We start from the raw sequence: 24,603 nt of genomic DNA, 5'->3' as shown, positions 1-24,603 counted from the left end.
AATATCCCATATCGGGGACAGTTTGGTCTACGGAATATGCATCTGCGGGATTTCTCTGTGTAAAGGCTATAAATTAGGAAGGATCACTGTGTTTTCACGGTTTCACACGTCGTTTGTATATAATCTCGATGTTGATTGCCGCCTAGTTGCTCTATACCTGTTTCTCCCGACAATATTCACCCGAAGCTCTTTCGAGACACATGTAGCGCATATTGCCACAAAAGATGAATTTGAGAAGCCTTTGAGACCAAGGATAAGCCTCATATCTAAGGCGGGCAGCGGCAGCATACTCCGACTCTATGGGTGATGATTGAGTCGTGTCTATTGTATGTGCTGTATGCACAGCGTCATGCAGTCTTCAGTTTATATCAATATATTAGCTATAGAATCCAGAAACTTAAGTACTCTTCCATTCCTTGAAACCATTTGAACCCAACACCAAGTCTGCATCCGAGTAAGAACAACCAGTCGAGACAGTATAGGATACACCTGACGCCCAAAATATAGATCGAACCAGTGGAGCAGGGGAATAACAGTCAGCGCAGAGAAAGAACCAGAGAAACATCCATGTGACAGCCAAGGAAATATCAAAATCACGACCGATCCACGGGCTGAAGAGAAATTTGCCTGCAGCGCAAGCAGATTCAAGAGATGAAGGTGAGGAAGCGAAAGCACGACCGCTTCGGGAGAAGCTAATGGAAAACCATGATCGAATAATCGGACGAACTGAAATATTATTGCAATGTATGACTGCTAGCGCCAGATTCCGTTGTCTCTTGTTTATTATTTAAGTGGAATGGACCATCTTCGTGCTTGCGCCCTTTGTGCGTTTAGTCATTGCCGTAGCTCCAGGGCGCTTTTTGATGCCGTTGCTTGTGGGGGTCTTGCGAGGCGATTTAGCACCTGCTGGCACCCCCTTCGTCGCCTGTTTCCGAGCACTTGCACCTTTGGCTGCCTTGAGGATCTTCTCCTTAGCTTTCGCAGATGGACGACTCAACGTCGGGGAAGACGCAGGAGAAGCCTTCGCCTTCGACGGCGACTTTCCTGTTGTTTGGGGCGACTTCTTCTTGGGAAGGATTGCTGCCTTCGCCATCGTTTTGGCAGCTTTGACCTTGGGAAGTCTGACGCTACTTTTGGGCTTGGTTTCCTTAGCCTTCGCCTGGCTCTTAGATTTTGAGCCCTCGGGCTTCTTGATCGTCGTCTTGGAGACCTTGGTCTGCATTTTCATCGTACTCGTCTTTCTCGAGTTCGCTGACTTGGAAATCGTCGCACGCGCTTTCGACACCACCTTTTTGACCTGTTTCGTGATGGATTTCGGAGCCAGAACTTTTCGCTTTTTGTTAAGCCGCGATGAAGAATTGTCAAGCACTGTCCCGCTTTTGCGTTTCGTACCGATGACCTTCTTAGTGGTAGTCGTCTTCTTCGAAGTTGAAGTATTCTTCTGGCTAGTAATTTTCGACTCTTTGGACCGCTGATCCTTCTCTCTCGGTCGCGGTCCTAATATTCCACGACAGTTAAAAGCACCGCATCGGCATTGCTGAACATTCTTCTGAGAATAGGGGCTGAGTAACAGTCAGAAAGAACCCAAGTGACATCGCGAGCAGTGGAGAGTCTCACTCAAAATTGTAGTCATAAGTTAATTCTTCACCGGTCATAATACCGTGGTCACCCGCGAATAGAGCCATGCGTGGCTTTCCTGCAACAGTCCACTTTTCCATTCGGCAATTCGGTTCACAGGAATGATTCACGAAGCGGGCGATTGAGCCTCGAGTAGCGTCGATTATCATGTTTTGATCAAAGTACATGAGGTAATAGCACTAGTGCTTCAGATCAATCATCCGATCAGGTAACGGATTAAACAAGGGACATACCTCATTGTTCTTGTATATCGTTCTCATCCTCTTCTCGCACTCGGCCTGAGTAATGATTTCACCAGTATATTCAACGATAATCTGGTTGGGCTCGAATGTGCGATTGCTGCGGACGCCGTATCCGCGGTCGGCTGTCTTGATGACTTCCACGCCAATGTTGTATTTTCCCCCAGCCTTTGTTCTTTGCTTAAGCTCCTCAAAGCTTCGGTTGCCACAGTCAGGTCCCAGTCCACAGTTCCCATCGTCACATTCGTAGAACATGTAGCGATTTTGACAGTTCTCGTCGCATCCTGTCTCTTCTGTGCACATGCATTTGGACAGTTCCATGTGCTTGTTGGCTCTCCATATACTGCCCGCCTCTCCAACAAAAACATCTAGATTGAATATTAGTACTGCTCTCTCTTTCAACAAGTGCGCATTCAATAGTCAACGTACTTTTGTTGGTTTTCCTCCATTCGTCAGGTTTGGGTTGGCCGAGTGGAAGAGGCGAGTAAATATCGAACGGCAGCTGGAAATCCCTCCCCACCTGTAGCAGTCGGTCGCCTGCGAACATTGGCATTGGCAGCAGCCTTCGCTGCGAGGGAGCGCCTTGAGATCGCCTCTTCGCGTTCTTATTTCTATTTTGGCTGGGCCGGGCGGTCGTATATTCTTGCCCAGTGTACAGTCCATGAGACAGCCAGCGCTTCGGCTTGAACCTGGGCCCTTTCGCGGCAATGTCGCCTTGCGCAGTGGACTCATCAATGGCTTTGACCTTGGACGGCAGGTCACTTTCAGAAACACGTCGTTTCTTCGCAGCCGGAGGCTCGCTTGACGCGAGAGACGCAGGTTCTTCCTTGGGCGCAACGACGTTCCGAGGTCGCAGACTGGCTCTGCGGTCAAGATTTTGCCCTTTCTCCATCATATCCTTTGACCTTTTGCCCAGGACGCTACTCGCCTTTTCGACAAAATCCGATGCCTTTTCCAATAAACTCAGACGAGTTGAGCGCCTTGGTTTGAGATCCTCAACTCGGGCCGCCAATTCATCCTTCTTCGGGTTGGAGCTATCCTCCTTGGTCAATGCCCGTTCCACGCGCTTCCTCAGTGATCGCTGCGGTAGTGATGAGCTAAGGTCATCTAGCTGTGGCTCTTGGGACGAGTTGGAGACAGGCGTATCTGGAGTTATTAGATGGTCCTCAACCCCCACGATATGTCGTGTAAGCGTTGACTCGGTCCAAACGGACGTTTCCATGACCGCTATGCTGTGCCGGAGGTGAGAGGACTGGGACCGCTTGAGTTTCGTGACATTGTTGGCTAGGTTCCCACTAGAATTATTAGGGTCCATTTCACCAGACGAGGACGCGATGTTTGCATCTTTCTGCTCAGTTTTGGCCTCAAATTGACCCGAAGCCCGTAGAGAAGAGCGTGTCACACGTGTAGACGTCCGTCGCAGCGTAGGCTTTTCTTCATGGCACGCGTTCTCGCTGTTGCTGGAGGTTTCGGAACGGCTGTTCTCAGGCGTAAGGAGTTGTTCTGGCATTTCTAGACCTATTGTCTCGTCGACGTGCTCGTGAGCATGCTTCTGGAGGTCCGAGAGGGTCGCGGGTGTCGCGGGTGACGCGACGGAGGATCTAGTTCGCTTTCCCATCTCGATTTCCTTGAGAACGATGTGTACGTGATTCTGTTGCTGAAACGGTTGAAAGTGCAGAGGTAGTCTAGAATAAAAACACCTTTTGTCTGATTCAGTCCGGGGCTTAGGGGAGGTTTTGTTGTTTGCCTGCAGTTGAATGCGATCACGACGGACAAGGGCAATAATAGGTGCTCCTGTTATCAGGCGTATCTGCACAACGCTCAACAGCTCAAAAACCAGGTCACAACAAGACTCTGACAAACATGCTGAAAGGTATGAGGCACAGATGAGTGAAAGGATGGTTTCAGTAAGGTGGACGGCGAGGCATTGGAAGGGAAGGAGAAAGATGAAGGTGCGGAGGGGGTCCAGTGCCTGTCGTCAGCCAGTTTGGGACGGCCGGAGGGGAGGCACGGCCGCGGAATGCAGAGGGAAACAGAAGCGAGACTACGGACAACACTAAGTCTTCTGGTCACGACCTTCTGCGCTTAGTCCTGCCATCTGATTTTGGGAAAATTGAGCTTGGACGAACTCGACTCAAGGATCTGGAGTTCCAACATGCGGCCGCTTCGGCATTCGATAACAGCCTCTGCAGGCGCCTACAAGCTACAGCTGCCAGCGGAGGGTTACAGAGCGAGCTCTTCTCTTTGCTCTCTTGAGTGAATTATTCATGGTCTATCTGTAAGGCAGAACAGATTATCATACATATATCCTTGATGTCGCGTGATATAAACCCAACCCAACAAATTGAACCAAGACTGAGGACTCTCAATCAGGGCGAAATTGAGAATCGAAAAGAAGAAAGAGATAACAGTCATGAAGAGCAAGTGAATCGAGATCGCTCAATCGCAACGTCTCATTTTGGAGGGGGAATCTTAGGAAATCAAAAGGGAATGCACAAAGATATCAAGATGGTGAAGTGTTGATATTCAACACTCAGAACAACAAAAGTCAAGTCAATCAAAGCAGCATCAGTGCCTTTGAATAAGAAGATATAGAAATATAAAAAAAAGAAAATGTGTAAGGAATGCAATCACAGAGATGCGATTAGCTTCAGAGAAAGACCGAATAGATAGTGATGTGAGGATTAGCTCACCCAACACCACAGCCGTGTTAGCCCTACCGTGGAGTCGGAGGAACATGCTGCATTTCGATGTCCGCCTGAGCTTCAACATCTCGAGGCTGGTCTTTCCGTTTTAGAGCGCTCAAGCGCTGGTCACCCTCTTGATAAGGCCTTTTGAACTGCAAATAGGTCGGAGGGCGGGGTCGCGCGAGCACAGATATCCAGTTTCGGAATACGTTCCCCTGAGTGAAGGGACGATGGCGGTCTGCTTTGGCGAATTTGTGTGAGTTTAGGTATTCCCTTGTCGTCTCGCCTCGCCCTACCAAAAAGAGGTGATATGCCCATAATGAGGCCGGGTAAGGCGCTGCCAGTGCTCCATATATAACCATGGCCCAAGGGACTCTCCACTTGTCAATTGCGGAGGCGAAAGAAACGCCTTCGCGAGCACGATACACCAGAACATGTGCAAGGCTGGCTCCAAGTAAGAATAGGGCAAGGAGAGTCGCAGAACTGACGAAAGCAAAGAAGTATCGATAGTTACGGCGACCAACGCAATTGTTCAGCCAAACACAGTGATGATCCAGAGTTTCAACGCAATTGTCACACACGCGGCAATGGTAGCAGCGCGGTGGGCGCCAGATGTTGCAAGTCTTGCAGTACTTCACCGGAACGTCCATTGCCGCGACATCAGACGTTGCCAGCTTCACCATCACCCAGTCATTGGTCGGCGGTCCGATCATCAATGGGTCGCCTGAGGGCTCTGGAGGTGGCATTGGATGAAGATTTCGAGGAATGATCCCAGGATCGACGACCGAGGCGTGTATGAACGAGGACAAGCATAAGTAAAAAAGGTAGGCAAACAATATCGGGACCGCAGGTGAGATATGATGCCAGAGCCAAGGAGCCGAATATGCAAAGAACAAAGCGGAAGGCAGAACCACAAAGACGCCAGTTGCAATGTTGATGGGCTTGTCTCTAGAATTCTGGAACCGACCGCCACCGAAGAACAGGGTGTTACCGGTGAAGTGCTCATAATTCTTGCCCAAGTTAGATCTAGCTGTTGTGTGATGTTGCTTCTCGATGGATCCAGGGGATGAGTCTGCAGATGACAGTCGCTCATGAGCCCGACTATCGCGGGGGTCTGGTGCAGGATTTCTGTTTTGTAGAGACAGAAAAGAGAGAGGTGATCGTTGGGGAGGATCACTAGCTTGGAGGCTATGATTAACACCCAGATTGAGCTGTTGCGGCGTAATTTTATACACTCTGTCCCGATCGTGCAAGAGTTTTGCACTCTCGCCCACGCTTCTTGCCGTCGTATTTCCGACGGGACTGGCGTTCGACGTATTTCGATCTGGAATTATGGGATCTGTAAACTCAGTACCCCGCGATGGAGGAGCCTCCTCCTGTGGAGCAGAACTCTGGGGGAAAGTGCTATTCGAGATTATGCTTCGCCTATTTTGGTCGATTTGGTCATTCCAATCCTCGGATGACGTTGCCGTTTCTTTGGTGACTGGCCGACCCCGATGCGCTTGGAGCCTCTGAGAGGACATTGGTCGAAAAAAGCCTTGCGCAGTGAGGGAAGGAATATGACTGCGACTCAATCTGCTCGCAGAGCTTCCGGGTCTACTCGTCATCTGGCTGTGTGCGGTGACTGAACTTCTCGCGGGTGGTGGGCCTCGTCTAGAAAGAGATCTCTGCGACTGAGGCGGACGTGATGAAATCCCGGTATTTGCTTGGGATTGTTCGCCATCTTCTGATGCCACGTCTGTCATTCGAGAGGAGATGCCCCCGACGGAAGGTGGGCGAGGAATACCGAGGACAGGTTGTGCGGTCGATCCTTGAGCCGCATCGCTCGTCTCCGGCGCAGACGACATGATTGTCCGCGAGTTGGTAAGAATTTCTGCTAATAGTAATGCCGATTGATCATGATGCAGCTTTTGGTGAAGGAAGCGAAAAGATGCTCGGGGACTGCTGTTGATGAAACAAGTCTATGGCAGCCCAGTCGCAAAAAGGATAGATGAGAGAGGACGCTAATCGGAGTTTAGACGTGGATAAGGAGGGACAAGGAGATTATTTCTGCGTTATCTTTCGCAAGTGGTATAATGGATCGTAAAGGAATGTGAGCAACCTATAATATAGCGGTGTAGTTAGCTTCATGTGTGCTTGCGAACTCTCAGTACTGCAAGCCGTGGGAGCAGAGCAGAGCATATGTCGTGACCCCTATCGGCTATGGGAAATCAATTGGTGTGGTCCTCACAGACCTTGATTATAGTTGCGAAGTTGACGAGCGGATATAAGAGGAAGGAGAGAGAACTTCGTCACATCACGGCTGGGAGAAGCACAGTCCAAAGGCGAGTGAGTTAGCAAGCACCCTGGAACCCTTTTCAAATTGACGAGGCGTTGACACCCTTGCGCGCTCAGCGACTCATTGAACGATACGACATTTTGCCTTTGCAGGCGGCGAGTCCCAGCCCAATATTATGCATGACTAAGCGTCGGGAGCGGATAGGCCAACGGGATGTCACCTGATGATGCGCCAGCAACATCATCGTTTGACACTTCGATCTTCCCACTTTCTCCCAGAGAACCCCCCGATTGCAGTCGTCGCAGACAACCAGTCTTCAAACTTACAAATTATCACCATGTCTTCAATTGCTGCCATGGCTTCGCGCCGGGCTTTCGCCCGTCAGTCTCTTTTCCGGGCTGCCCCACGACGAAACTACAGCTCCAAGCTTGAGGAGGCCACCCTCGACAAGGCTCCCAAGCGCGACCCCGAGCTCTACGTATGGACCTCTGCTGAGCTCCGCTGGACTGATTTGGATTTCTCACTAAAGGGTGTTGTAGGTTCTGCTCGGTGTCATGTCCGGAGCTTTCCTGATTGCTGGATGGTGAATAATCCTCCCTATCGCCCACATTCCACACAAAAAGCGATTGCAGAACCCGATTGTCGCCAATTGCATGCTGGATTGATGCGGACGCCGCTTACCAATTGTTGTCAACAGGTACTTCGGTAGAAAGCCTACCTCGGTCACCTCTGAGAGCAACGTTCGCATTGGAGAGAGCTCCATGCCTTGGGAGCGCGATGACGAGGGCAAGATCTACAAGTACCAGTACCACCCCCACGGTGACAAGAGCCAGCCCCTCAGAAACGCTCCCAGCGCTCTGAACACTGTCATTGTCCCCAATGTCACTCTGCCCGTGGTAATGACCCCTCGCCTTTTATCGTCATGACGATTCTTATGTCAGGTAGTACATGCGAATAGATTGCTGACAACCCATTTCTTCTCGTCATAGGACCTTCACGAGCGCTTCAACAAGTACGGTAAGGAGGAATGGGACTACTAGATGGCCATACTGCGGAGGACCGAAAGCTAGAGACGAACATCGGATGTGGTCCGATGTTGATTGCTGTACACTAAAAGCGACTGTGAGAGCTAGAGTTTGGGGTGCAGATTCATGCCAGAGCTTTGTGTGCATAGTATGTTTTGATTGGAAGTCAATACGTGATCATCTGTTCTTTTTCATGCTATTTTTTTGCAGAACGGTCCGGATTACCCTACAGTGGGTATGGTTCGGATGGAGAATTTGTGAAAATCACACGTATAATCGCACATTTCATTCGGTAAGAAGAATATTGTTCAACAGAAGAGATATTGAAATCGACTTTGCCAAGCCTCGAATGTTCAGAAAAGAGGACCAGCAACCACTCCGAAGCCACTCATTACACTCCGTATAGGACATTCCATAGCTTTAATTCTGAGTTGCCTCATTTGCCTCGCTAGCCGGCTTTGGCTCAGGGGAACTTGGTTCCTCGACTGAGCTCTCACCCACAGCAACCGAAGCTGGGCTGTCTCCTGCAGCCTGCTGTTCCTGGTTCTTGACAGTCTCAGGATTTTGTCCCTCCACATCTGGGTGTGGCGGTGCAATCTGACCGTCTACCATCTCTACTTCATGGCCATGTTCAAGGCGAGTCCGAGTTTCGTGCCGGGTTTCAAAAGAAACCTTGCCTTCCTTGGCAAGAGATGCGACGAGCGCCTCATCAAGAACATTGCCATGCTGATCACGGTACTCCACTCGCGCCATCGATCCGCGAGGCTGTTTGGCCTGGGGAGTCACGCTTGCCTCCGGAGCCTCCTTGTGAACCTCCTGCTGATGCTGCTGGGGCGGTACCGCCGGCGGTTCCTGGATGGGTAAATCTTGGACAGGTAATCCTGGAACTGGGGTTACCTGTGCGGAGGGCGTTGAGGATGCAATTGGGTTCGCGTTGACAAATTGGGTAACATATTGACCAAGCTAATGCGTTGTCGTCAGCCGTCGGGCGTTTATTCATCTAGTATCCTCGTCGCGGAGGCTGCCATTCTGGAACACTTACGTCAGTGTAAAATGTGTTGCAATCAAAATCCCATGTGCTAAGGAGTTTGACCTTCTTGCAAGCATCTTGGGTCCAAGGATTGCCATAGACCAACGGGGAGTAAAGAGTGAAGGTGAAGATGCTGAGAGCCAGAAAGATTGCGACCAATCCTTTGCCAATGATAGGTCTCGATGACAGACCGAAGGCCTTGAAGCGATTGGCGATAAAATCGAACTCCTGGCACAGCGCCATAAGGGCGAAGTAGAGGGCCGGGAAGTAATGGTGTAGAAAGAGCTGCCGAGCCATGAGATAGAAGGGGAAGTAGTGAAATGCCCAGCCAAGCACGCTTGTACCGACTTCATAATCGAATCGCTTGAAGTTGACGTTGCGATAATCACCACAACTGCGTTGCCAACGAATAACGGCGATGCCCTTGAAGACAAGATAGATGACGATGGCGGCAGTTGATGACCACCAGATGAAGGGGTTGCCGAGGAGATAAATCTGACGGTGATCACGACCCCAGAAATTGATGCCCCTGAGCAGAGTTGGCCACGATGGTGGGCGAGAATCCCAAGCATGGGACTCGGTCAGCCCAGCATTCGTAGTCCACATGACTTTCTGGAGCTCCCAGAACTTCCCAAAGAACCCAGGGTTTCGGTAATTGACCTTTTCCGCATCCTCGGGTAACATCGGATGGTTGTTTGACTCGATGTACCAAAGGCTGTTCGGCAGGGTGCCTCCTCTGGCGCAAGTCACTTCCTGCTGATCGAAACCCCACTCAGGAAGCTTCACTTTGTGAGAGAACAGAACGCAGCCAGTCATGACATGGACAAGCCGGAATTTAGATTCAATCGTTCTTAACCTTTTCTTCGCTTCCTCGCCGTCGGACTTCGACTTGACAATCTCAATACGAAAGAGATCATTTGCGTCTCCTGGGAAACCCTCATATCCATACGCAGACACTTCAAATTGCCAGTCGACATCTGTCACAGGAGGTCGCTCGTCGTGCGAGTGAAGTCGCCTATGTGTTATCGCATGGTAGAGTCTTACCACGGCACCATCTTGGATGTACTCGGTAGTAATATTGTCCCAAGCGTAAGGGCCCTCCACTTGTCCATAGGGACCAAGGGGCTGAGTCTGATTCTCAAGGATGAAGACATTGTTCTCGTCTTTGTGAGGATAGAGAGTGATCTGCTGCTGTTTGCTTCCCGTGGGATACATGTGGGCATGAGAGTGAAGGTAGCCACCCTGGGTGTTCAGGTGACGAATGCTCACACGCGACCCAAAAACAACGTCTGCAGGAACATCTTGCATTCCCTTGGAGTTTAATGTGGCCTGGAATTCCGACGACATGAATCCATCTCCTTCTCCCGGGTTGACCAAGCATAGGAAATGAATTGCGAACATTCCACAGTAAAAGCCAAGGGGAATGATGATGAGACAGAAAACCCGGGCAAAGAAGTGTTTGAACCATAAGCGCTGGAGCAATTAGCTTTGACATAGAGTGAGGAAGCCTAACCAATGACGAAGACATACCGGTGTGATGTTCTGGGCGTCGCCCCAAAGCAACCACAGCTGCAGGACAGTGAGAGAACCGACCCACGCGACTGTGAAAAGCCCGACCCATTTAACGCTCAATGTGGCGCCCAGGGATAGACCTGTTGCTGCCAACCAGAACCACCAGGATCCACGGAAGGCATGAGAAGGCCCAAGCTCCTGCTGGTTTGTAAAACTTGTAAACGCCAGCGCTGTGAGCGCTGTAAAGAAGACCAACGGCGAGTCCAATAGAATTAGACGGGATTGAGTGATTAGACCATTTTCTGCAGGTGGTCAGCGTACATAGTTTGGTCAAATATATATATAGCGGTATCATCTTACCAAAGATTGTGACTCCAGCTCCGAGGACAGCAGTGATAGTTTGGCAACCGCTCGCTTTCAGGGTCAGAAACATCAAAGGAACGGTAAGCACACCCAATATGGCTGGAAGCAAGCGCATAGCAACATATGGGACTCCGGGTTCAAGATAATCCTTGCCAATGTCCTTGAAGTCAAAATTACCATCAAAACCAGCCAGCCAGCCAGCAAGTGTGATGAGCAGTTTGGCGAGAGGAGGGTGTACATCCATGAAAAATCTGCCCTTTATATATTTGCTCGCGAAGCCGCCGAAGCTGTTCACCAATTATTAGCTTCATAGCGCACCGGTAATATGTGCAATCAAAAAGAGTGATATGAAGACGTACTGGACTTCATCGAAGACGACGCTAGAAGGCTGATAGATACGGAAGAGTCGAACAACCAGAGCAACAAGCGTGACCAAGACGAGCGCCTTATAGTCCGAAGTGGGAAGGTGGAGTATATTGTTATCCTTGACACCCTCCGATCCATAACTTGATATATCTGCTGGCGCTTTCTTGCGATCCTTCGGTCTCGGAGAGCGACTTGGAGAGCGGCCTTTTCTAGGCAAAGGCCTGACCTGTAAGGTCTCTTTCGATTTTTGCGACATGTCCGATTGGCGCAATTGGAGCGAAAATAGATAGATCAAATGACAAGAAAAGAAATTACGCCGTCAGACAGCGAAATGATCTGGCACGAGTGGTAGAATGCTCCGACTCCAGAGGGGAGCTCTTAGATTACCCCACGCCAAAAGATGAAACCAAACTGACTGGGAGATTGGGTTATAAACGAGAGTAATGAATCGAAATGCGACTCGCCATGACAAAATTAAAAGATAAAACGAACAGGAGGAAGGCTACTATCAGAAAAGTAGCAAAAGCAGGACAACATGTGTGAAACAGTCAGGAGGTCGAAGAAAGCGTCAGCTCAGTTTAGGCCAGATGTCAGCGGAGGCGGACGAGAGCTAAGGAAGGGTAGTATGGGGCCGGCGTGTGCCTAGGTAGGAACTACTGCGAAGGGCGAGTTTTGGTGGCAGGGTACTTAACCACTTCGTGGACAACTCCTTGGCTTTAGCTCGAAACGTCTCTCCTGTCAAGGTCGATTATCAGAATGGATATCTCTGGCTGCCATTCGAGGTATTCAGGAACTGCATTCTTAGAACCTACCAAGTACCTGCAGCCGCAATAGATGAGGACCAAGTACGGATGCGGATGTCCCTAGTACATAGGATATGTACCGAGTACGAAGTACTACCATATGGAAACCTAGTTACCTACCTTAGGTTGTGCTAAAATTACTAGTCGTAATTTTCAGATCGCCTTAAACGGCTCCACCAATAATAGTAAGTGTTTATGCGCGCGTTTATCCGATAGCCGCCAACAGGCGCGGCAACTTTCCATCCCAATGAAGTCAGTCCCAGGGCAAAAAGCACGCCAGCGGAGTCAAGGACAGCAACCCCACCGTCCTGACATTCTCCATCGTCGTTCTGATTCTGGCATTGAATATGGCTTCTAATGGGAATACTCCAACTCTCCTAGATGAGGTGAACAAACCTCCAGAGGGTGTGGTTCTGCCACCTAAAGACATTCGAGGTTGGTCTCCCAAAGGGTTTCTGCTAGAGATATGTGCTGACCTTCCATTTAGCTATTGTGGAGAAGACGGCAGGCTATGTCGCTCGGAACGGATTTGTTTTTGAAGGTGCGCCAATGCTATACGTCGATTTCATCGATCCCACGTTTCCATTGTAAGCTAACAGTACTCTTCCAGAGCGTGTGCGCGAAAAAGAGAAAAACAACCCCAAATTCTCCTTTCTGAACCCCGGGGATGCTTATGCGAGCTTCTACCAGTGGCGGTTGAACGAGATCAAAGAAGGAAGAGGAACCGCAGTAGCAGCAGGTCGTCCAGGCGAACCGACAGCAGCTCCAGAACCAGAGAAGCCCAAGGGGCCCGATGAGCCTCCGGAATTTCACTTTTCGGCTCGGATGCCTATAATAAACGCGCAGGATCTGGAGGTTGTTAAACTTACGGCGCTCTATGTTGCCAAGAGGGGCAAATCTTTTATGACCGCTCTGTCGCAGCGCGAAGCGAGAAACTTTCAGTTCGATTTTCTTCGCCCGCAGCACAGTCTCTATCAATTTTTCACTCGATTGGTCGATCAATATACCATCCTGTTAAGGGCAGAAGGAATTGACGAGTTCACGTCAGAGAAGCGCAGAATCGCCGAACTAGAAAACAATGTGAAGAACAAATTCCACATCTTGGAGCGGGCGAAACAGCGCGCTGAATGGGTGAAGTACCAAGAGCAACAGAAGCAGAAGAAAGAAGAGGAGGAGGAACAGGAACGAATAGCTTATGCGCAGATCGACTGGCATGATTTCGTGGTGGTCGAAACTGTTCTCTTCACTGAAGCGGACGATCAGGCCGACCTACCCCCACCTACATCTCTCAACGATCTACAATCTGCCTCCCTGGAACAAAAAGCTATGATGTCGCTAAACCCACTGCGGATCGAAGAAGCGATGCCAACAGACCAGGAAGCCCAAGTCTACTACAACGCTTATCCTCCAGCACAACCCGAACCAGTGGCACAGCCTGCCCTTCCGTCTGTTTCACCATATCCTCCGCAAGCACCGATACCGCAACCCTATCCTATGGCTTCTGCCGCAGCGCAAGAAGAAGAGCAACGGATTCGGGAGCGGATGGAGGCCCGAGAACAGGCCGCCGCAGCACAAGCAGCTGCCAAAGCACCTCCTGGACAGCAACCGATGCGCATCCGCTCCGACTACGTACCGCGCGCACAAGCGCGCCGTCTCAATCCTTCCGGCGCCACTGCACTCTGCCCCAACTGTCACCAGCAGATCCCTGTGGCTGAACTTGACCAGCACATGCGTATCGAACTGCTGGATCCCCGGTGGAAGGAGCAGCGCGCCAAGGCCGAGTCGCGGAGCGCCACCACTAATCTGTCGACCGCCGATGTGGTCAATAACCTGAAACGGCTGGCGAGCCAGCGAAGCGACGTATTCGATTCATCACTCACCGCAGCCATGGATCCTGAGGAGGAGGAGGCAAGGAAGAAAAGAATGGCCTACGAGAACCCCCCGGGAGCGGGCCCTACACCGCCGATGGTTGGTCCTGCAGGGGGCCCGCCCAACCCTCAGAGTCTAAATATCGAGGAGCAGATTCGACAAATTCACGAACGTTACAAGCAGGGTTAAAGCATTAGAAATAGCAGGGGGAAATCCAAATTGTTTCGAGGCGTTTCTCATTCTGGAGTACTTGTCCTTGGATCTCTTCTACGAAAAGGCGCATGTTCACTTTACCTGTAAAGTATCACTTCTTCTTGCTTTCTTGATTACTATCAAATGTGAGTGTTGCTCAGGTTATTTTATCCCTTCATTTAATGACTATTTCTTGTGAATGCTTGACTGTGCAATGAGTAGAATTTCCTCCGAATCCATGAACCCTCTGTATTCGATTATCCTACTCCCGTAGAAGTCTCTATACAGCGTCGAGCTGTCATCATCACCACCTATTGATGGGGCATGCTGACTTAAAGTGTAGGCACTTTGAACACGGAAGACGATTCAGTCAATATTCCCGAATGATTCATCATTATCTGCAGAAATCTATCGTATATGTGCAAGTAGATGTTATGTACCAGACACAAATCATGCTGTGCACCATTCACTCCATATATTAAACCCTGAAGTCTTTTCCGCTGAAAATCGATGGCAACGACACATAGAAGGGGCCGAAAGTGCAAGTATGAGCAAGCCAAATATGAAACAAAACACGCTGGATAGGACGGGTTGACGTCAGATCAGCTGCATGCTCGATGGGAAAGGAAGCCAGGTCAAACAGTCCTGAGCGACACCACAAAGAAAGTGGTAAAACAAGCGGAAAGCAGAAACAAAAAAGGAAGCATATTATGTGTACAACGTCGGGGCTGCAGCTCCATATTAATTAATAATACACGTAGCCTGCTGCGCGGTCGAGGCACTGACGGGCAGCTATGCAAGAAGGGCAAATGGACATTTAAGTTGAAGGATAGCGGCAGCAAAGGGGGACTCGAAAATGAAGGACAGTTGTATCGTAGTGTGCGAAACTGAGAGGCGCTGAGGCGAAAGTTTTCAGCTTCGATCGTCATCATGGTCGCCATCATTCTTCGTGGTCCGAATAACGAGGGACTCCTCAACGTGAGTGATAGACTTGGGCTCACCACTAGCCGCAGATAGTGTCACTTGACTCACGCCATGCTCAAGATACTCGTCTCTTTCTTTCGCCGAAGCATGAGACTGGGGACTGTCATAGAATGGCCTTGAAACGCCTGATGCGGAAGTATACCCACTCACGGATGCATTGTCGTAATCGGAGTCGGAAACTCCGTGGTCATTGTCATGATCGTGAGTTTCACATGTCTCAAGAGGGGAATCAAGGCGATCTTGTTCATCATCGCATATCGTGTCGCCCAAGTTACGTCTTGATTGGGATGGACCAGCGTTTTCAAAGCCATTAGCCTGAGCACACGTAGGAACCACCCCTCCGCCGATGCGGGACCAAAACATGCGCTCTCTCAAGCGAACTGTTTCTTCCCAAGCGTCTTTCTCTTCCTCTACATCGCCCGCACGGATATGACCATCCAAGATGAGACGTAGATAGCCAGTAAATTCACAAGAAGAGCGAACCTTCTCTAGACAAAGGACACACAAAGGATAGCGCTGAGCCGTATCACTGTCGGACGTCCTAAAGCGATGCGTTCTCTCATTGGCAGATCCAGGTCTACGATCTCCACAGAGTGAACATGGGAATCCATATTTCCTTGTTGCAGGCGGGATCGGTTCAACAACGAGGCTTCCTTCGCAGATGCTGCTCAATACCGCACGTCGTGTCAACCATGAGATCCCGGGCGCAGCATCCAGCCGAAGAGTAGGCTCAATGTCCTCCATGAGCACGCGTTTGTAGAAGCGTGTTTCTTTGAGTGGGATATGGGAGGTGGCAGGCTGAGGAGATGACATGCTTCCATTTGGCGAATGAGTGGACTTGGCGGGGGATGAAGATGCCGAACCAAACCCAGCACTGCTGAAATTGGCTAAGCTCATAACATTCAGGCCGGCGTAAGAACCACTGGCAGCCCTGCTTGGGGGTTTCGAAGCTCTCGATAGACTGAACAGCTCTCGGAAATCTTCAAAGGCCTGAATATCCGTCCGACATACTGACTTGAACAGATGAGGGAAACTGGTTGAGGGGCCTGGAGCGACCTCCTCGAAGTGGGAGGACGGTTCGGGAAGATCAGCAGTCTCAAGGCTCCTCGTGAATATACCTGGTAATTGTTGATGCCCACCTGGCGAGGATGGCGTTGTGGAAATGGTGGTGCGAATTTCAACATCGTCCTTGGCGAGGTTCATTCCTTGCATCACAGACTTAAGCTCGGCTAGCTGTTCTTGATGAGATGCAAGGAGTAATTCTGTGTCCTTCACCTGAGCGCGTAATTGTTCGTTCTTCTTTTCGACCGCCTCACGCTCCAGCTTCGCGGCGGCGACCATCTATTCCAGTCATGTTAGATACCGAGTTACATGTCGTGTTGTCGAAAGATGCCATAGACTTACCTTATTCGCCTCCTCGAAGAGTGCTGCAGTGAGAGTCTCCAGTTCCTGTTCGATGGTCTTTTTACCCTTCTCGACAATGGCGCGCTGAGCCTTCTCCTCCGCGAGAGCGGCCTTCAACTGCGAGATCTCTCGATCCGCATCGGCCTTCTTGATAAGAATCGCCTGCTCAATATCATGTCGGTACTTCTCGTTTTCCGACTCCAATGATTTGAGCCGGTTCCGGGCCTGTTCCAATTCCTGTCGGGTGGCAACCAGGTTGTCGTCGAGCGTAGTCTGGTTATTTATCGCCTGTATCAATTTCACACTCAAAGCAGCAACCTCACTACTCAAATCCGGATGATGGGATGGCGTCGAGGATGTGTCGGATGCCTCAGAGCTGTTCGCGAGCCTTGGGTCCCTCAAAGTACTGAAACCACTATCAGGGAAATTTCCAGCACTATTGGAACGAGCTGCAAGAGAAGGTTTCTCGGTGGCAATCGCTGCGAGATCATTTGTGGATTTGGTTTTGGTCACTGTTCTATCAGGAGAAAGTGTCCTGTGGCCGGAGGAGAGGGATCGCTTGTGATTGCTGGGACGGGGAATCATATTGGAAGGTGAAAGGAAGCTATGCTTTAGATGATAGGTTTGGAATGCAATTAAACTGCTCATGAAGTCAGTAACTTCACCAGTCACCCTACTCAATGGCATGTGAAACAATGGGTACATACTCAGCCATGGCGGACTGGAAAGAGCGGAACAAGTTCAGAGAACCGGAGAGGCGCGGTGACCCAGTTCAGGTGTCACGACCATGGATATAGGTGATACACCTCGCCCATTCAGAATTTCCACAAGTGAATAGTTGTTCAAAAGAGGCCCAGACCGAACGCGCAGAATATGTAATGGCTAGCGAGTCGAGATACGAGGCATCAAGAGACCGGACTGGCGTCAAGGGTGAAAACGGAAGAGGAGGTCGGACACAACGGAGACGATGGACAGAGAGAGAGAGTATATAGAGTTAGCAGAACAAGAATGAAGGGAGGGTAATATATCGGAAGCAGTAAATAGTTAGGTGAAGGGAGTGGTAGTCGGAGTAACCCCTCTTTTCTGAGGAGAGGAAGCGGTTGGCACTTGGGAGGCGTTTTGAAGTAGCAGGCGATAACGGACTTGACTTCGGGTCTCCGTTAAGAACCGCTAGGAGGAGGCTTGGCCTTGTCCTTCAGGCCCAAACGACTGGACACTTGACGGGTGAGCACTGACAGGTGTGGCTGGCATTGGCCTGAGGCAAACGGGATCGACTCGCTGAGTCATTTACCCTTTTCCAGAATAGGAAACCCAATCTTGGCGCACCTACGGAGCTACGTCGTTCGACTTGGATTCTCCATCAAAATACAGGACGCAAGACTACCTAAGGTCCCTTCCATGGCTGGCGCTTAACGACATCATTCGCTAAAACTATTTTGTACCTCTGGTTACCTACTTCATAATACTTGTGGATCTCTGAGATGAGAATTGGTCTTTTTTCTAGAGAGGTACCAGATCAATGTTCTATTCCAGCCTCCGTCTATTCATTACCCATGAGAAAGCAGAGTACTTTCCTTGGAGCTCCACTGGTTAATGTCATCGGGAACAATCGTCATGCAAGTCTGATATGGTCCTTTTCTACCGATAGATTAAATGGATCTTCCGAACAAAGTCTCTCCCTCTGAATGTGGTCGCTATCATATTTGATGAGGGGCTGGTAAAGTGTTCAATTGGCAACTGATGACGACACTACTCCCTACACATCACGCCCACAGGAAGAGAGGAGTGGATCACTAACCCGCTATCGATGTCTGAGACATGCCAGATATCCTCGACACTCCATTGTAGCCTTAGACAGCTATAGATAGACCGACGAGTTTCAACTGTCGACCTTAGGCAACAAGGCATTTAGCTATAGTTGCTCAACCAGGCGAAAGGAACAGGCAATACGGAACGCAACACAGTGGTGTACCTAGGTACATTGTACCTGAGGGTGACCCTTATCGAGTCCGAGATACGATGCTGCAAATCATAAACTAAGGTACGGATCCTGCTACGTACTAGTGGGAATGTCGATTCCTCATGGCGCCCCACCCCCATTATGGTGGCCTCAGGCGACGAAGTGGGGTTCAAAACTTCAAGACTCCGTATGAACGATTGGAGATTCCAGGACCAATATTAGCCTCTGTTCTCATCAAAACAGCCTCAGCCCCCTGAATTTCCTTCTCTACCAGAGGGGACTCTTTGTTGCAACACGAAAGACCCTCAATATTGACCCGTTGTCTCACGAAAATAAATCACCATGGCTGACGCGGAGCTGGAAGAGGTTGGTACAGCACCCTTGAGGCGTCTTTGAACGTGCCCAATCTGGTCTTGCTGGCCAGGTATCTAACATAATCTACAGATCAGACGGGCCCGTCTCGCACAACTGCAGCAACAACAAGGTGGCTCTCGAGGAGCTGGTGGGGAGAGTCAGGATGAACAAAGAAGGTAGGAGTCGCCTGCCGATCACTTCTCCGGCCCATATAGCCTTCTTTATTTTAGTCGGCAAATGCACGCATGATTGCTAACTCCTTTGCCTGCAGACAAGCTGAAGGTATGCTATGATGACCTCGCGAAATACCGGACCGTTTTTCCAGCAACATACTGAACTGACTCGCCAGCTGAACGTCGCTCCGCCATCCTGAACCAAATCCTTGAGCCCGAAGCTGCCGATCGACTAGGACGGATCCGTCTTGTTAAAGAATCGCGCGCCATCGATGTCGAGAACAGGCTCATCATGCTCGCCCAGACAGGACAAATCCGCCAGAAGGTGACCGAAGAACAACTCAAAGAATTATTGAACGCCATTGCGGAAAATCAACGGAAGGACGAGGAGGAACAGAAGATCGTCATCTCCCGGCGCAAAGGCGGCTGGGATGACGACGATGATCTGCTGGATTTATAAGCGTGTCTCTCTGAGAAGAGAACAAGATTTTTCGGCGAAAATGTGCTTTTGCATGATAGCGGCCTCTTGCGGATAAAGCCCATTCTGATACCTCTATATCCTCCGATTCTGGGAAAAATTCAAAGGCGTTACAACTGGTATGGGCTAATTCATGATTCAACAGTTGGCTCACGTTCCTCTAAATGCTTCTTGATGCAAGCTAACATAGCGGAAGCATAGAAGCTATGTATTTTTCTACAAGTTGGAGCAATTTCCTGTTGTGGCAGTCTTTGAACCCAGCTTGAACTAAGCATGTCAGTCGCTGATGAGTGGTGTTAATTTATGATTCATGATTGACCAAGCCGGATACCCGACTGTCAGGTTATTTGACAGAGAATTCAGGCGACGGAGACATTCACCGGCAGAGCGAGCTGTCCCTAGCTTTAGCTCTTTGTTCAGTCGATGTTGGCTCTAGTCGCCTGATGTAGTTTGTGGGATTGAACCAACTGTCCCTTTTGCGAAATAACCACCATCTCAGGGTAATTTTCCTGGTTCTCTTTTCGACTCCTTCACTGCTTCCTTTTGGAAGCCAGAATCTCTGAAATCCCCCCGAGAACGAGCTCTATTATTCAGTCACGATTTTCCTTCGAGCCTCTCCTTCTCCCGCTTTTGCTGTTGCCGCATCAATTTCCGGATTTCTCGTAGATCCGGGGGTCTTTCAATTCCCAGCTCTTTCCGAAGCTCGTCAACGTCCTTTTCCAAGATCTCCTCCCAGTATACATTGATCAGTTCTTTACTGGCAAGCCCACTGCGAACCGCCCATGGTAAATGTAGCGAGAAAAATCGTTCCCGCTCTGCTGGCTTCAACCGCACGAAGGCAAATATGCTCAGCCCCGTCATGGGAATGAGTGTATTCAGAAATTCAAACGCCTTGAGCGCCAATTCTCCCTCGACAAAAATAGGGAGTCCAGTCACCGCATGGTAGAAGTCGTGACACTCCCGATACCGTTGCATGACATATGCGCATTCCTCGTCGTCAATGTACTTGACACTATCGCGCGTGTCGGGAGAGACCCCCTCCCGATCAAGCCATGTAGCATAGGTACGTCCCACTGAGTTTTCGGGCAAGGTACGGAGGTAAGGCAGTTTCAGAGTTTCGGACGTGATGCGGGGCCGGTCACGAAGGATACGTCGACCCGTTGGATCAGATAGCATTGCATCTCGGAGTCTATATATAAAGTAGGGAGTAGCAGTGGCTTCGCCCAAAGCCGCAATGAGATCTGAACGACGACGCTGCGTTAGCCTCTCGCAGCATCATAAGTAAATCATTGGTTGATAATTCTCATAGGCGAGCAGAACTCCTTACCCGCTCTTCGAGGGTTCATAAGCGACCCTACTGCAGAACCGACGGCCAGGGCACCGCGTTCAAGAAAGGTTAAAGGAACATGACCGGGATACTTCGGCGGAGGGCGGTTCAAGGCGGAGAAGGACCGAACGAGATAACTTGCAGTTGCTGATGGTGCTAGTGCGGTCCCTCGAGCAGCAAATCCTGCCCCGCGCCTCCCGAGGACAGACATATTATGAGTTGGAGAAGGTTCAATGTCGTTGTTGACATGACCCTGTTCCAAATCGAAACCGAGATGGTCTGATGCTCCGGGAACTTCTGATGTTGCGGAAGAGCTCCGGCTGGCACTATTGGTCGCCTTGGGCCGCCGTAGCCCCGATAAGCGTTCGATAAGAGGTTATCAGCATAATTTATCTCGCAGTTTTATCATGTTTGATCATTTGTTCTTGCTAATCTACGAGTCCAGATGCCATGATGAGATATTATGATGCACGGGTATCCTTATGATATGAATCTTGTGCCCGGATATCTGGCCATGAATTAAAGTCATCGGTCGATAGGATAGGATTGCGCAAAGCCAAAGCCAACCTCGACCTTTCCCTCCTCTTCTACGCTATTGCATGCAATTGAGTCCTGGAGAGCGTCCGGGGTCAACCTGCAAAGATGATGCCAGACTGGTGGCCTGGAGAAATCCATGACCGCTTCACGGAATGGGCTATCTCTCAAGGAGTCATTGTGAATGGAATTGCTCCTGCGCGCTTCCCCGGCCGTGGTTTAGGAATGATATCCACACGAGCTATTGAAGTATGTCATGATCAAATAGTTACTTGGCGATCGTACTCACATATAGTGTATGAAGAAAGGCGAAGTCATTCTGACGGTTCCACTGAAAGCAATGTTGACGACGAGACGGATTCCCGTGTCTTTCAAGCAAAAATTCCCCAAGGACATTCCTGTCCATGCGCTACTTGCTGCTTTCCTGACACTCGGGGACAAAGAGGATCTCCAGAAGTATGAGCTCTGGCGACGAACTTGGCCAACGCATCAGGACTTCGAAGACAGCATGCCCCTTTTATGGCCACAGTCGTTACGACGACTCAATCCGTACTATGATGACAGCGCTAGTCAATCGAATCTGCTTCCGCGATCGATATCCGGCGCATGGAGCACCTTACGGAAGCGCAAAAATGAGCACGAGTATGAGACATCTCATCAGGACMTCCTTGCTCAGCAGGAACAGAGATTACATAAAGCCTGGAGCAGCGTCGTCTCTGTTTTCCCAGATGTAGACCGGGAGACTTACACATACAACTGGCTCATTGTCAACACAAGAAGTTTCTACTATTTGATGCCCGGTCAAAAGCCGCCAGAAGACCGAAATGACGCCATGGCGTTGCTGCCTTTCGCTGATTATTTTAATCACTCGGATGTGGAGGTTTGTCTTGTCGTTCCTGACCCGCTTCAGACACGATCATACTTTCCGGTGTTTTGTCTACCGTTCTGATCATTGACATTTTGCCCATTTTACAGGATGACGTAAAGTTTGACGGCCAAAAATATGTCTTCAGGGCGACCAGGCACTATGGTATTAATGCCTCTCAACTCAGCGGACTCTGCTAACAGTGTATAGACTCCGGAGAGGAAATTTATATGAGCTATGGGCCTCATCCAAATGATTTCCTACTTGTCGAATGTGAGATAAATCAACACCTTTCATCGCGTGCATGCCACCTCTAACCTCAATCAGATGGGTTCTACCTGGACGAAAATTGTTCTGACGCGATATACCTTGATGATATCATTTTCCGGGACCTCAGTGCTTCCCTTCAGGAAGAGCTGTATTTGCAGCAATATTACGGGTACGTCGAACCCCAAGTAGTCTGGAATGTCCTAGATTTCATTCTCTAGCTTGGTGTCAAGCTTTGCAGATATAAATGCTTATGATTGTGAATTTCCAGCAATTACGAGGTTACCGCCACAGGTGCCTGCTATCGAACCGAGATTGCTGCTTGTCTGAAATACATGACAAGAAGAGATTGGCGGAACTACGCCCTTGGTTATTCGACAAGGGGCTGCGACGCCCAGAAATCTAATGCAATCATCCAAGAATGGATTCTCGCATACGCAAAGGAAGCAGACACGACAATCGCCGCTCTGGAAGCTCTTGGTTCCCGAGAAATGGATCAGAAATACACGGGGAAAGTGAGCATGCTGCTCAGGCGTTGGAAGCAGATCAAAGGCCTCTGCGACAAAGCCTTGGAAGCCGTATCCTGCTGAGGAAGCGAGTGCTGCCAGTGGCAGCTGACCTTCCGCGCGCAGAAGGACTAGATTCGGAGTCTAGTGCTAAGAGCCCTTCATAATTTAGAGCCATCCAAAACGTCGATTGGGATAGCCCCGGACACTCTTTGCTTCACCATTTGCTGTTTGGCGAGCACCAGATGCTTGATCATATAATTAACCGCGCACTTGATACCAAGCTCCTCCCCCCTGCGCACTATATAGCCGTTTATATACTCGATTTCCGTGGTTTTTCCAGATCGCACATCAGCCAGCATGGAGCTGGTGTTCTTCGCAGTCTGGTTCGCGAGCTTCGTCACCATCGATCGAAGCCGCTCTGGTGCAAAGCGGTTCTCAATGCCGGGAATACCTTGCAATTCAGGCAAGGCGCAAATGACACTCGAGATCTCGATGAGGAGCATTCGCATCACACGGGTGAAGCTATAGTTGTACAGAATCTCGCCATTCTCACAGTCCATCAGGGCTGTAAGGGGATTTATGACAGCATTCAATGCCAGTTTTTCCAGTTGATATAGTAGAAGGGACGAAGGAGTTTCGGCGACAGCCACAAGCGGTGGCGTAAGGGTTAATGTGCGTGTCAGGTATTTCGTGCTCGGTGCCCAATCCAGATCCTTTTCATCCTTCGACGACAAGACATCACGCGGCAAGACCGGACTAATTATAGTAGTACCGATACCTGTATGGGTAACATGGAAGGCGTCCCTTTTCCGTGCCAAGCCATGCGAAATGATGCCACACATGTAATGTGGACGTTGATGCGGGTCAGGAAAAACCTTCTCGTTGATCTCCTCGATAGTGCCCATGCCATTCTGAAGAAGAAGTACTGTGGAGTCAGGAGTTAAGCGGTGACTGACTGATTCCAGGGCTCTCGCAGTCATGGGTGCCTTGACGGCAACTATCAAGCATTCGATATGTTCATCATCCTCCTCCGACTGGGAAAGAGACTCTTCCACGCCGGCTTCCAAATTTTCTTCTGTGACGCTGTCACCATTTGTATTGGGCTCGCCATTCTGATTCCAATACGGTAGCGAATACCAAGTCCGGTCACTCAAGACGTTGACATCGAAGCCCGTCTTGATATCATCGAGGCCGTTTATATTGACCGCTAAGCACTTTTTCTTTGCTAACCAAGCCCCATAAAGATTCCTACTATGTAGCAAGAGGGTAATAGGAGGTGGAGATGGCCGACTTGCAAGCGAATGCGCAACAAAAGTCCCTACATTCCCAAGTCCCAAGATGTGTATTCGGCCCGAGAGCTTGCGCCTCCCGCTCTCACGGGATGCTTCATCAGCTTCATGCATCCATGTTGATAAAGATCGACGGACTTGCACTCCTCGAGGGCAGAGCCGTGTAAAGATCTCTACTTCACAAAAGCCAGTCCGCAAGAGCGGACGGCGCCCGAAAACGTTCAGCGACACTTTGACGAATGGATAGCCCTGCAAGCGAGTTCTGTTGCTATGTCTCAGATGGAAGACCGGTGAATTAAGAGAGTTTCACCTATAGCTCTTCTTCTCCCATTGATTATGATTGCTGACGCAGCTCAGCTTCAGTGGCTTTGAGAGGATTTCTGAGCTAATAATAAAGCGATAGTAGGAGCTTGAACACAACGATGACGGTCAAAAAGTAAAGATGAGGCAATCTGGT

General features: G+C 49.9%; 10 protein-coding genes across 10 annotated transcripts; 4 read left to right on the top strand and 6 right to left on the bottom strand.

Moving 5' to 3' along the window:
- Positions 1 to 787: 787 nt before the first annotated feature.
- On the bottom strand, positions 788 to 3,495 carry Asppvi_006190 (putative histone-lysine N-methyltransferase (Ash1); the record flags this gene model as incomplete). Its single annotated transcript, XM_043302095.1, has 4 exons — positions 788 to 1,562; positions 1,618 to 1,817; positions 1,872 to 2,245; positions 2,307 to 3,495. 4 exons carry the CDS (start codon positions 3,493 to 3,495, stop codon positions 788 to 790), a joined length of 2,538 nt encoding a protein of 845 aa, XP_043158030.1.
- A 1,098-nt stretch (positions 3,496 to 4,593) lies between these two features.
- On the bottom strand, positions 4,594 to 6,411 carry erf2 (palmitoyltransferase ERF2; the record flags this gene model as incomplete). The annotated part of the gene is made up of 1 exon (XM_043302094.1): positions 4,594 to 6,411. One exon carries the CDS (start codon positions 6,409 to 6,411, stop codon positions 4,594 to 4,596), a length of 1,818 nt encoding a protein of 605 aa, XP_043158029.1.
- Positions 6,412 to 7,179: 768 nt separating this feature from the next.
- Asppvi_006188 (uncharacterized protein) lies at positions 7,180 to 7,882 on the top strand (the record flags this gene model as incomplete). Its single annotated transcript, XM_043302093.1, has 4 exons — positions 7,180 to 7,320; positions 7,382 to 7,425; positions 7,540 to 7,738; positions 7,832 to 7,882. 4 exons carry the CDS (start codon positions 7,180 to 7,182, stop codon positions 7,880 to 7,882), a joined length of 435 nt encoding a protein of 144 aa, XP_043158028.1.
- Positions 7,883 to 8,287: 405 nt separating this feature from the next.
- On the bottom strand, positions 8,288 to 11,394 carry pmt1 (protein mannosyltransferase 1; the record flags this gene model as incomplete). Its single annotated transcript, XM_043302092.1, has 5 exons — positions 8,288 to 8,830; positions 8,910 to 10,370; positions 10,428 to 10,711; positions 10,770 to 11,059; positions 11,132 to 11,394. 5 exons carry the CDS (start codon positions 11,392 to 11,394, stop codon positions 8,288 to 8,290), a joined length of 2,841 nt encoding a protein of 946 aa, XP_043158027.1.
- An 894-nt stretch (positions 11,395 to 12,288) lies between these two features.
- Asppvi_006186 (putative pre-mRNA splicing factor) lies at positions 12,289 to 13,999 on the top strand (the record flags this gene model as incomplete). Its single annotated transcript, XM_043302091.1, has 3 exons — positions 12,289 to 12,376; positions 12,429 to 12,482; positions 12,552 to 13,999. The coding sequence occupies 3 exons, from the start codon at positions 12,289 to 12,291 to the stop codon at positions 13,997 to 13,999; spliced, it is 1,590 nt and encodes a 529-aa protein (XP_043158026.1).
- A 915-nt stretch (positions 14,000 to 14,914) lies between these two features.
- Positions 14,915 to 16,975, bottom strand: Asppvi_006185 (guanine nucleotide exchange factor SEC2; the record flags this gene model as incomplete). Its single annotated transcript, XM_043302090.1, has 2 exons — positions 14,915 to 16,327; positions 16,391 to 16,975. The coding sequence occupies 2 exons, from the start codon at positions 16,973 to 16,975 to the stop codon at positions 14,915 to 14,917; spliced, it is 1,998 nt and encodes a 665-aa protein (XP_043158025.1).
- A 1,717-nt stretch (positions 16,976 to 18,692) lies between these two features.
- Positions 18,693 to 19,337, top strand: Asppvi_006184 (DNA-binding protein; the record flags this gene model as incomplete). The annotated part of the gene is made up of 4 exons (XM_043302089.1): positions 18,693 to 18,716; positions 18,795 to 18,880; positions 18,976 to 18,986; positions 19,054 to 19,337. 4 exons carry the CDS (start codon positions 18,693 to 18,695, stop codon positions 19,335 to 19,337), a joined length of 405 nt encoding a protein of 134 aa, XP_043158024.1.
- A 612-nt stretch (positions 19,338 to 19,949) lies between these two features.
- On the bottom strand, positions 19,950 to 20,893 carry coq4 (ubiquinone biosynthesis protein COQ4; the record flags this gene model as incomplete). The annotated part of the gene is made up of 2 exons (XM_043302088.1): positions 19,950 to 20,596; positions 20,683 to 20,893. 2 exons carry the CDS (start codon positions 20,891 to 20,893, stop codon positions 19,950 to 19,952), a joined length of 858 nt encoding a protein of 285 aa, XP_043158023.1.
- Positions 20,894 to 21,324: 431 nt separating this feature from the next.
- Positions 21,325 to 22,938, top strand: Asppvi_006182 (uncharacterized protein; the record flags this gene model as incomplete). Its single annotated transcript, XM_043302087.1, has 6 exons — positions 21,325 to 21,465; positions 21,521 to 22,096; positions 22,192 to 22,246; positions 22,292 to 22,354; positions 22,409 to 22,520; positions 22,620 to 22,938. The coding sequence occupies 6 exons, from the start codon at positions 21,325 to 21,327 to the stop codon at positions 22,936 to 22,938; spliced, it is 1,266 nt and encodes a 421-aa protein (XP_043158022.1).
- A 77-nt stretch (positions 22,939 to 23,015) lies between these two features.
- On the bottom strand, positions 23,016 to 24,260 carry Asppvi_006181 (ketopantoate reductase family protein; the record flags this gene model as incomplete). Its single annotated transcript, XM_043302086.1, has 1 exon — positions 23,016 to 24,260. One exon carries the CDS (start codon positions 24,258 to 24,260, stop codon positions 23,016 to 23,018), a length of 1,245 nt encoding a protein of 414 aa, XP_043158021.1.
- Positions 24,261 to 24,603: the final 343 nt, after the last annotated feature.

This window comes from Aspergillus pseudoviridinutans (genome assembly GCF_018340605.1).
Source record: "Aspergillus pseudoviridinutans IFM 55266 DNA, scaffold_4, whole genome shotgun sequence".
NCBI lineage: Eukaryota > Fungi > Ascomycota > Eurotiomycetes > Eurotiales > Aspergillaceae > Aspergillus > Aspergillus pseudoviridinutans.
Note: the sequence above shows the minus strand (reverse complement) of the source record. Positions and strands in the feature narration are given on the sequence as shown.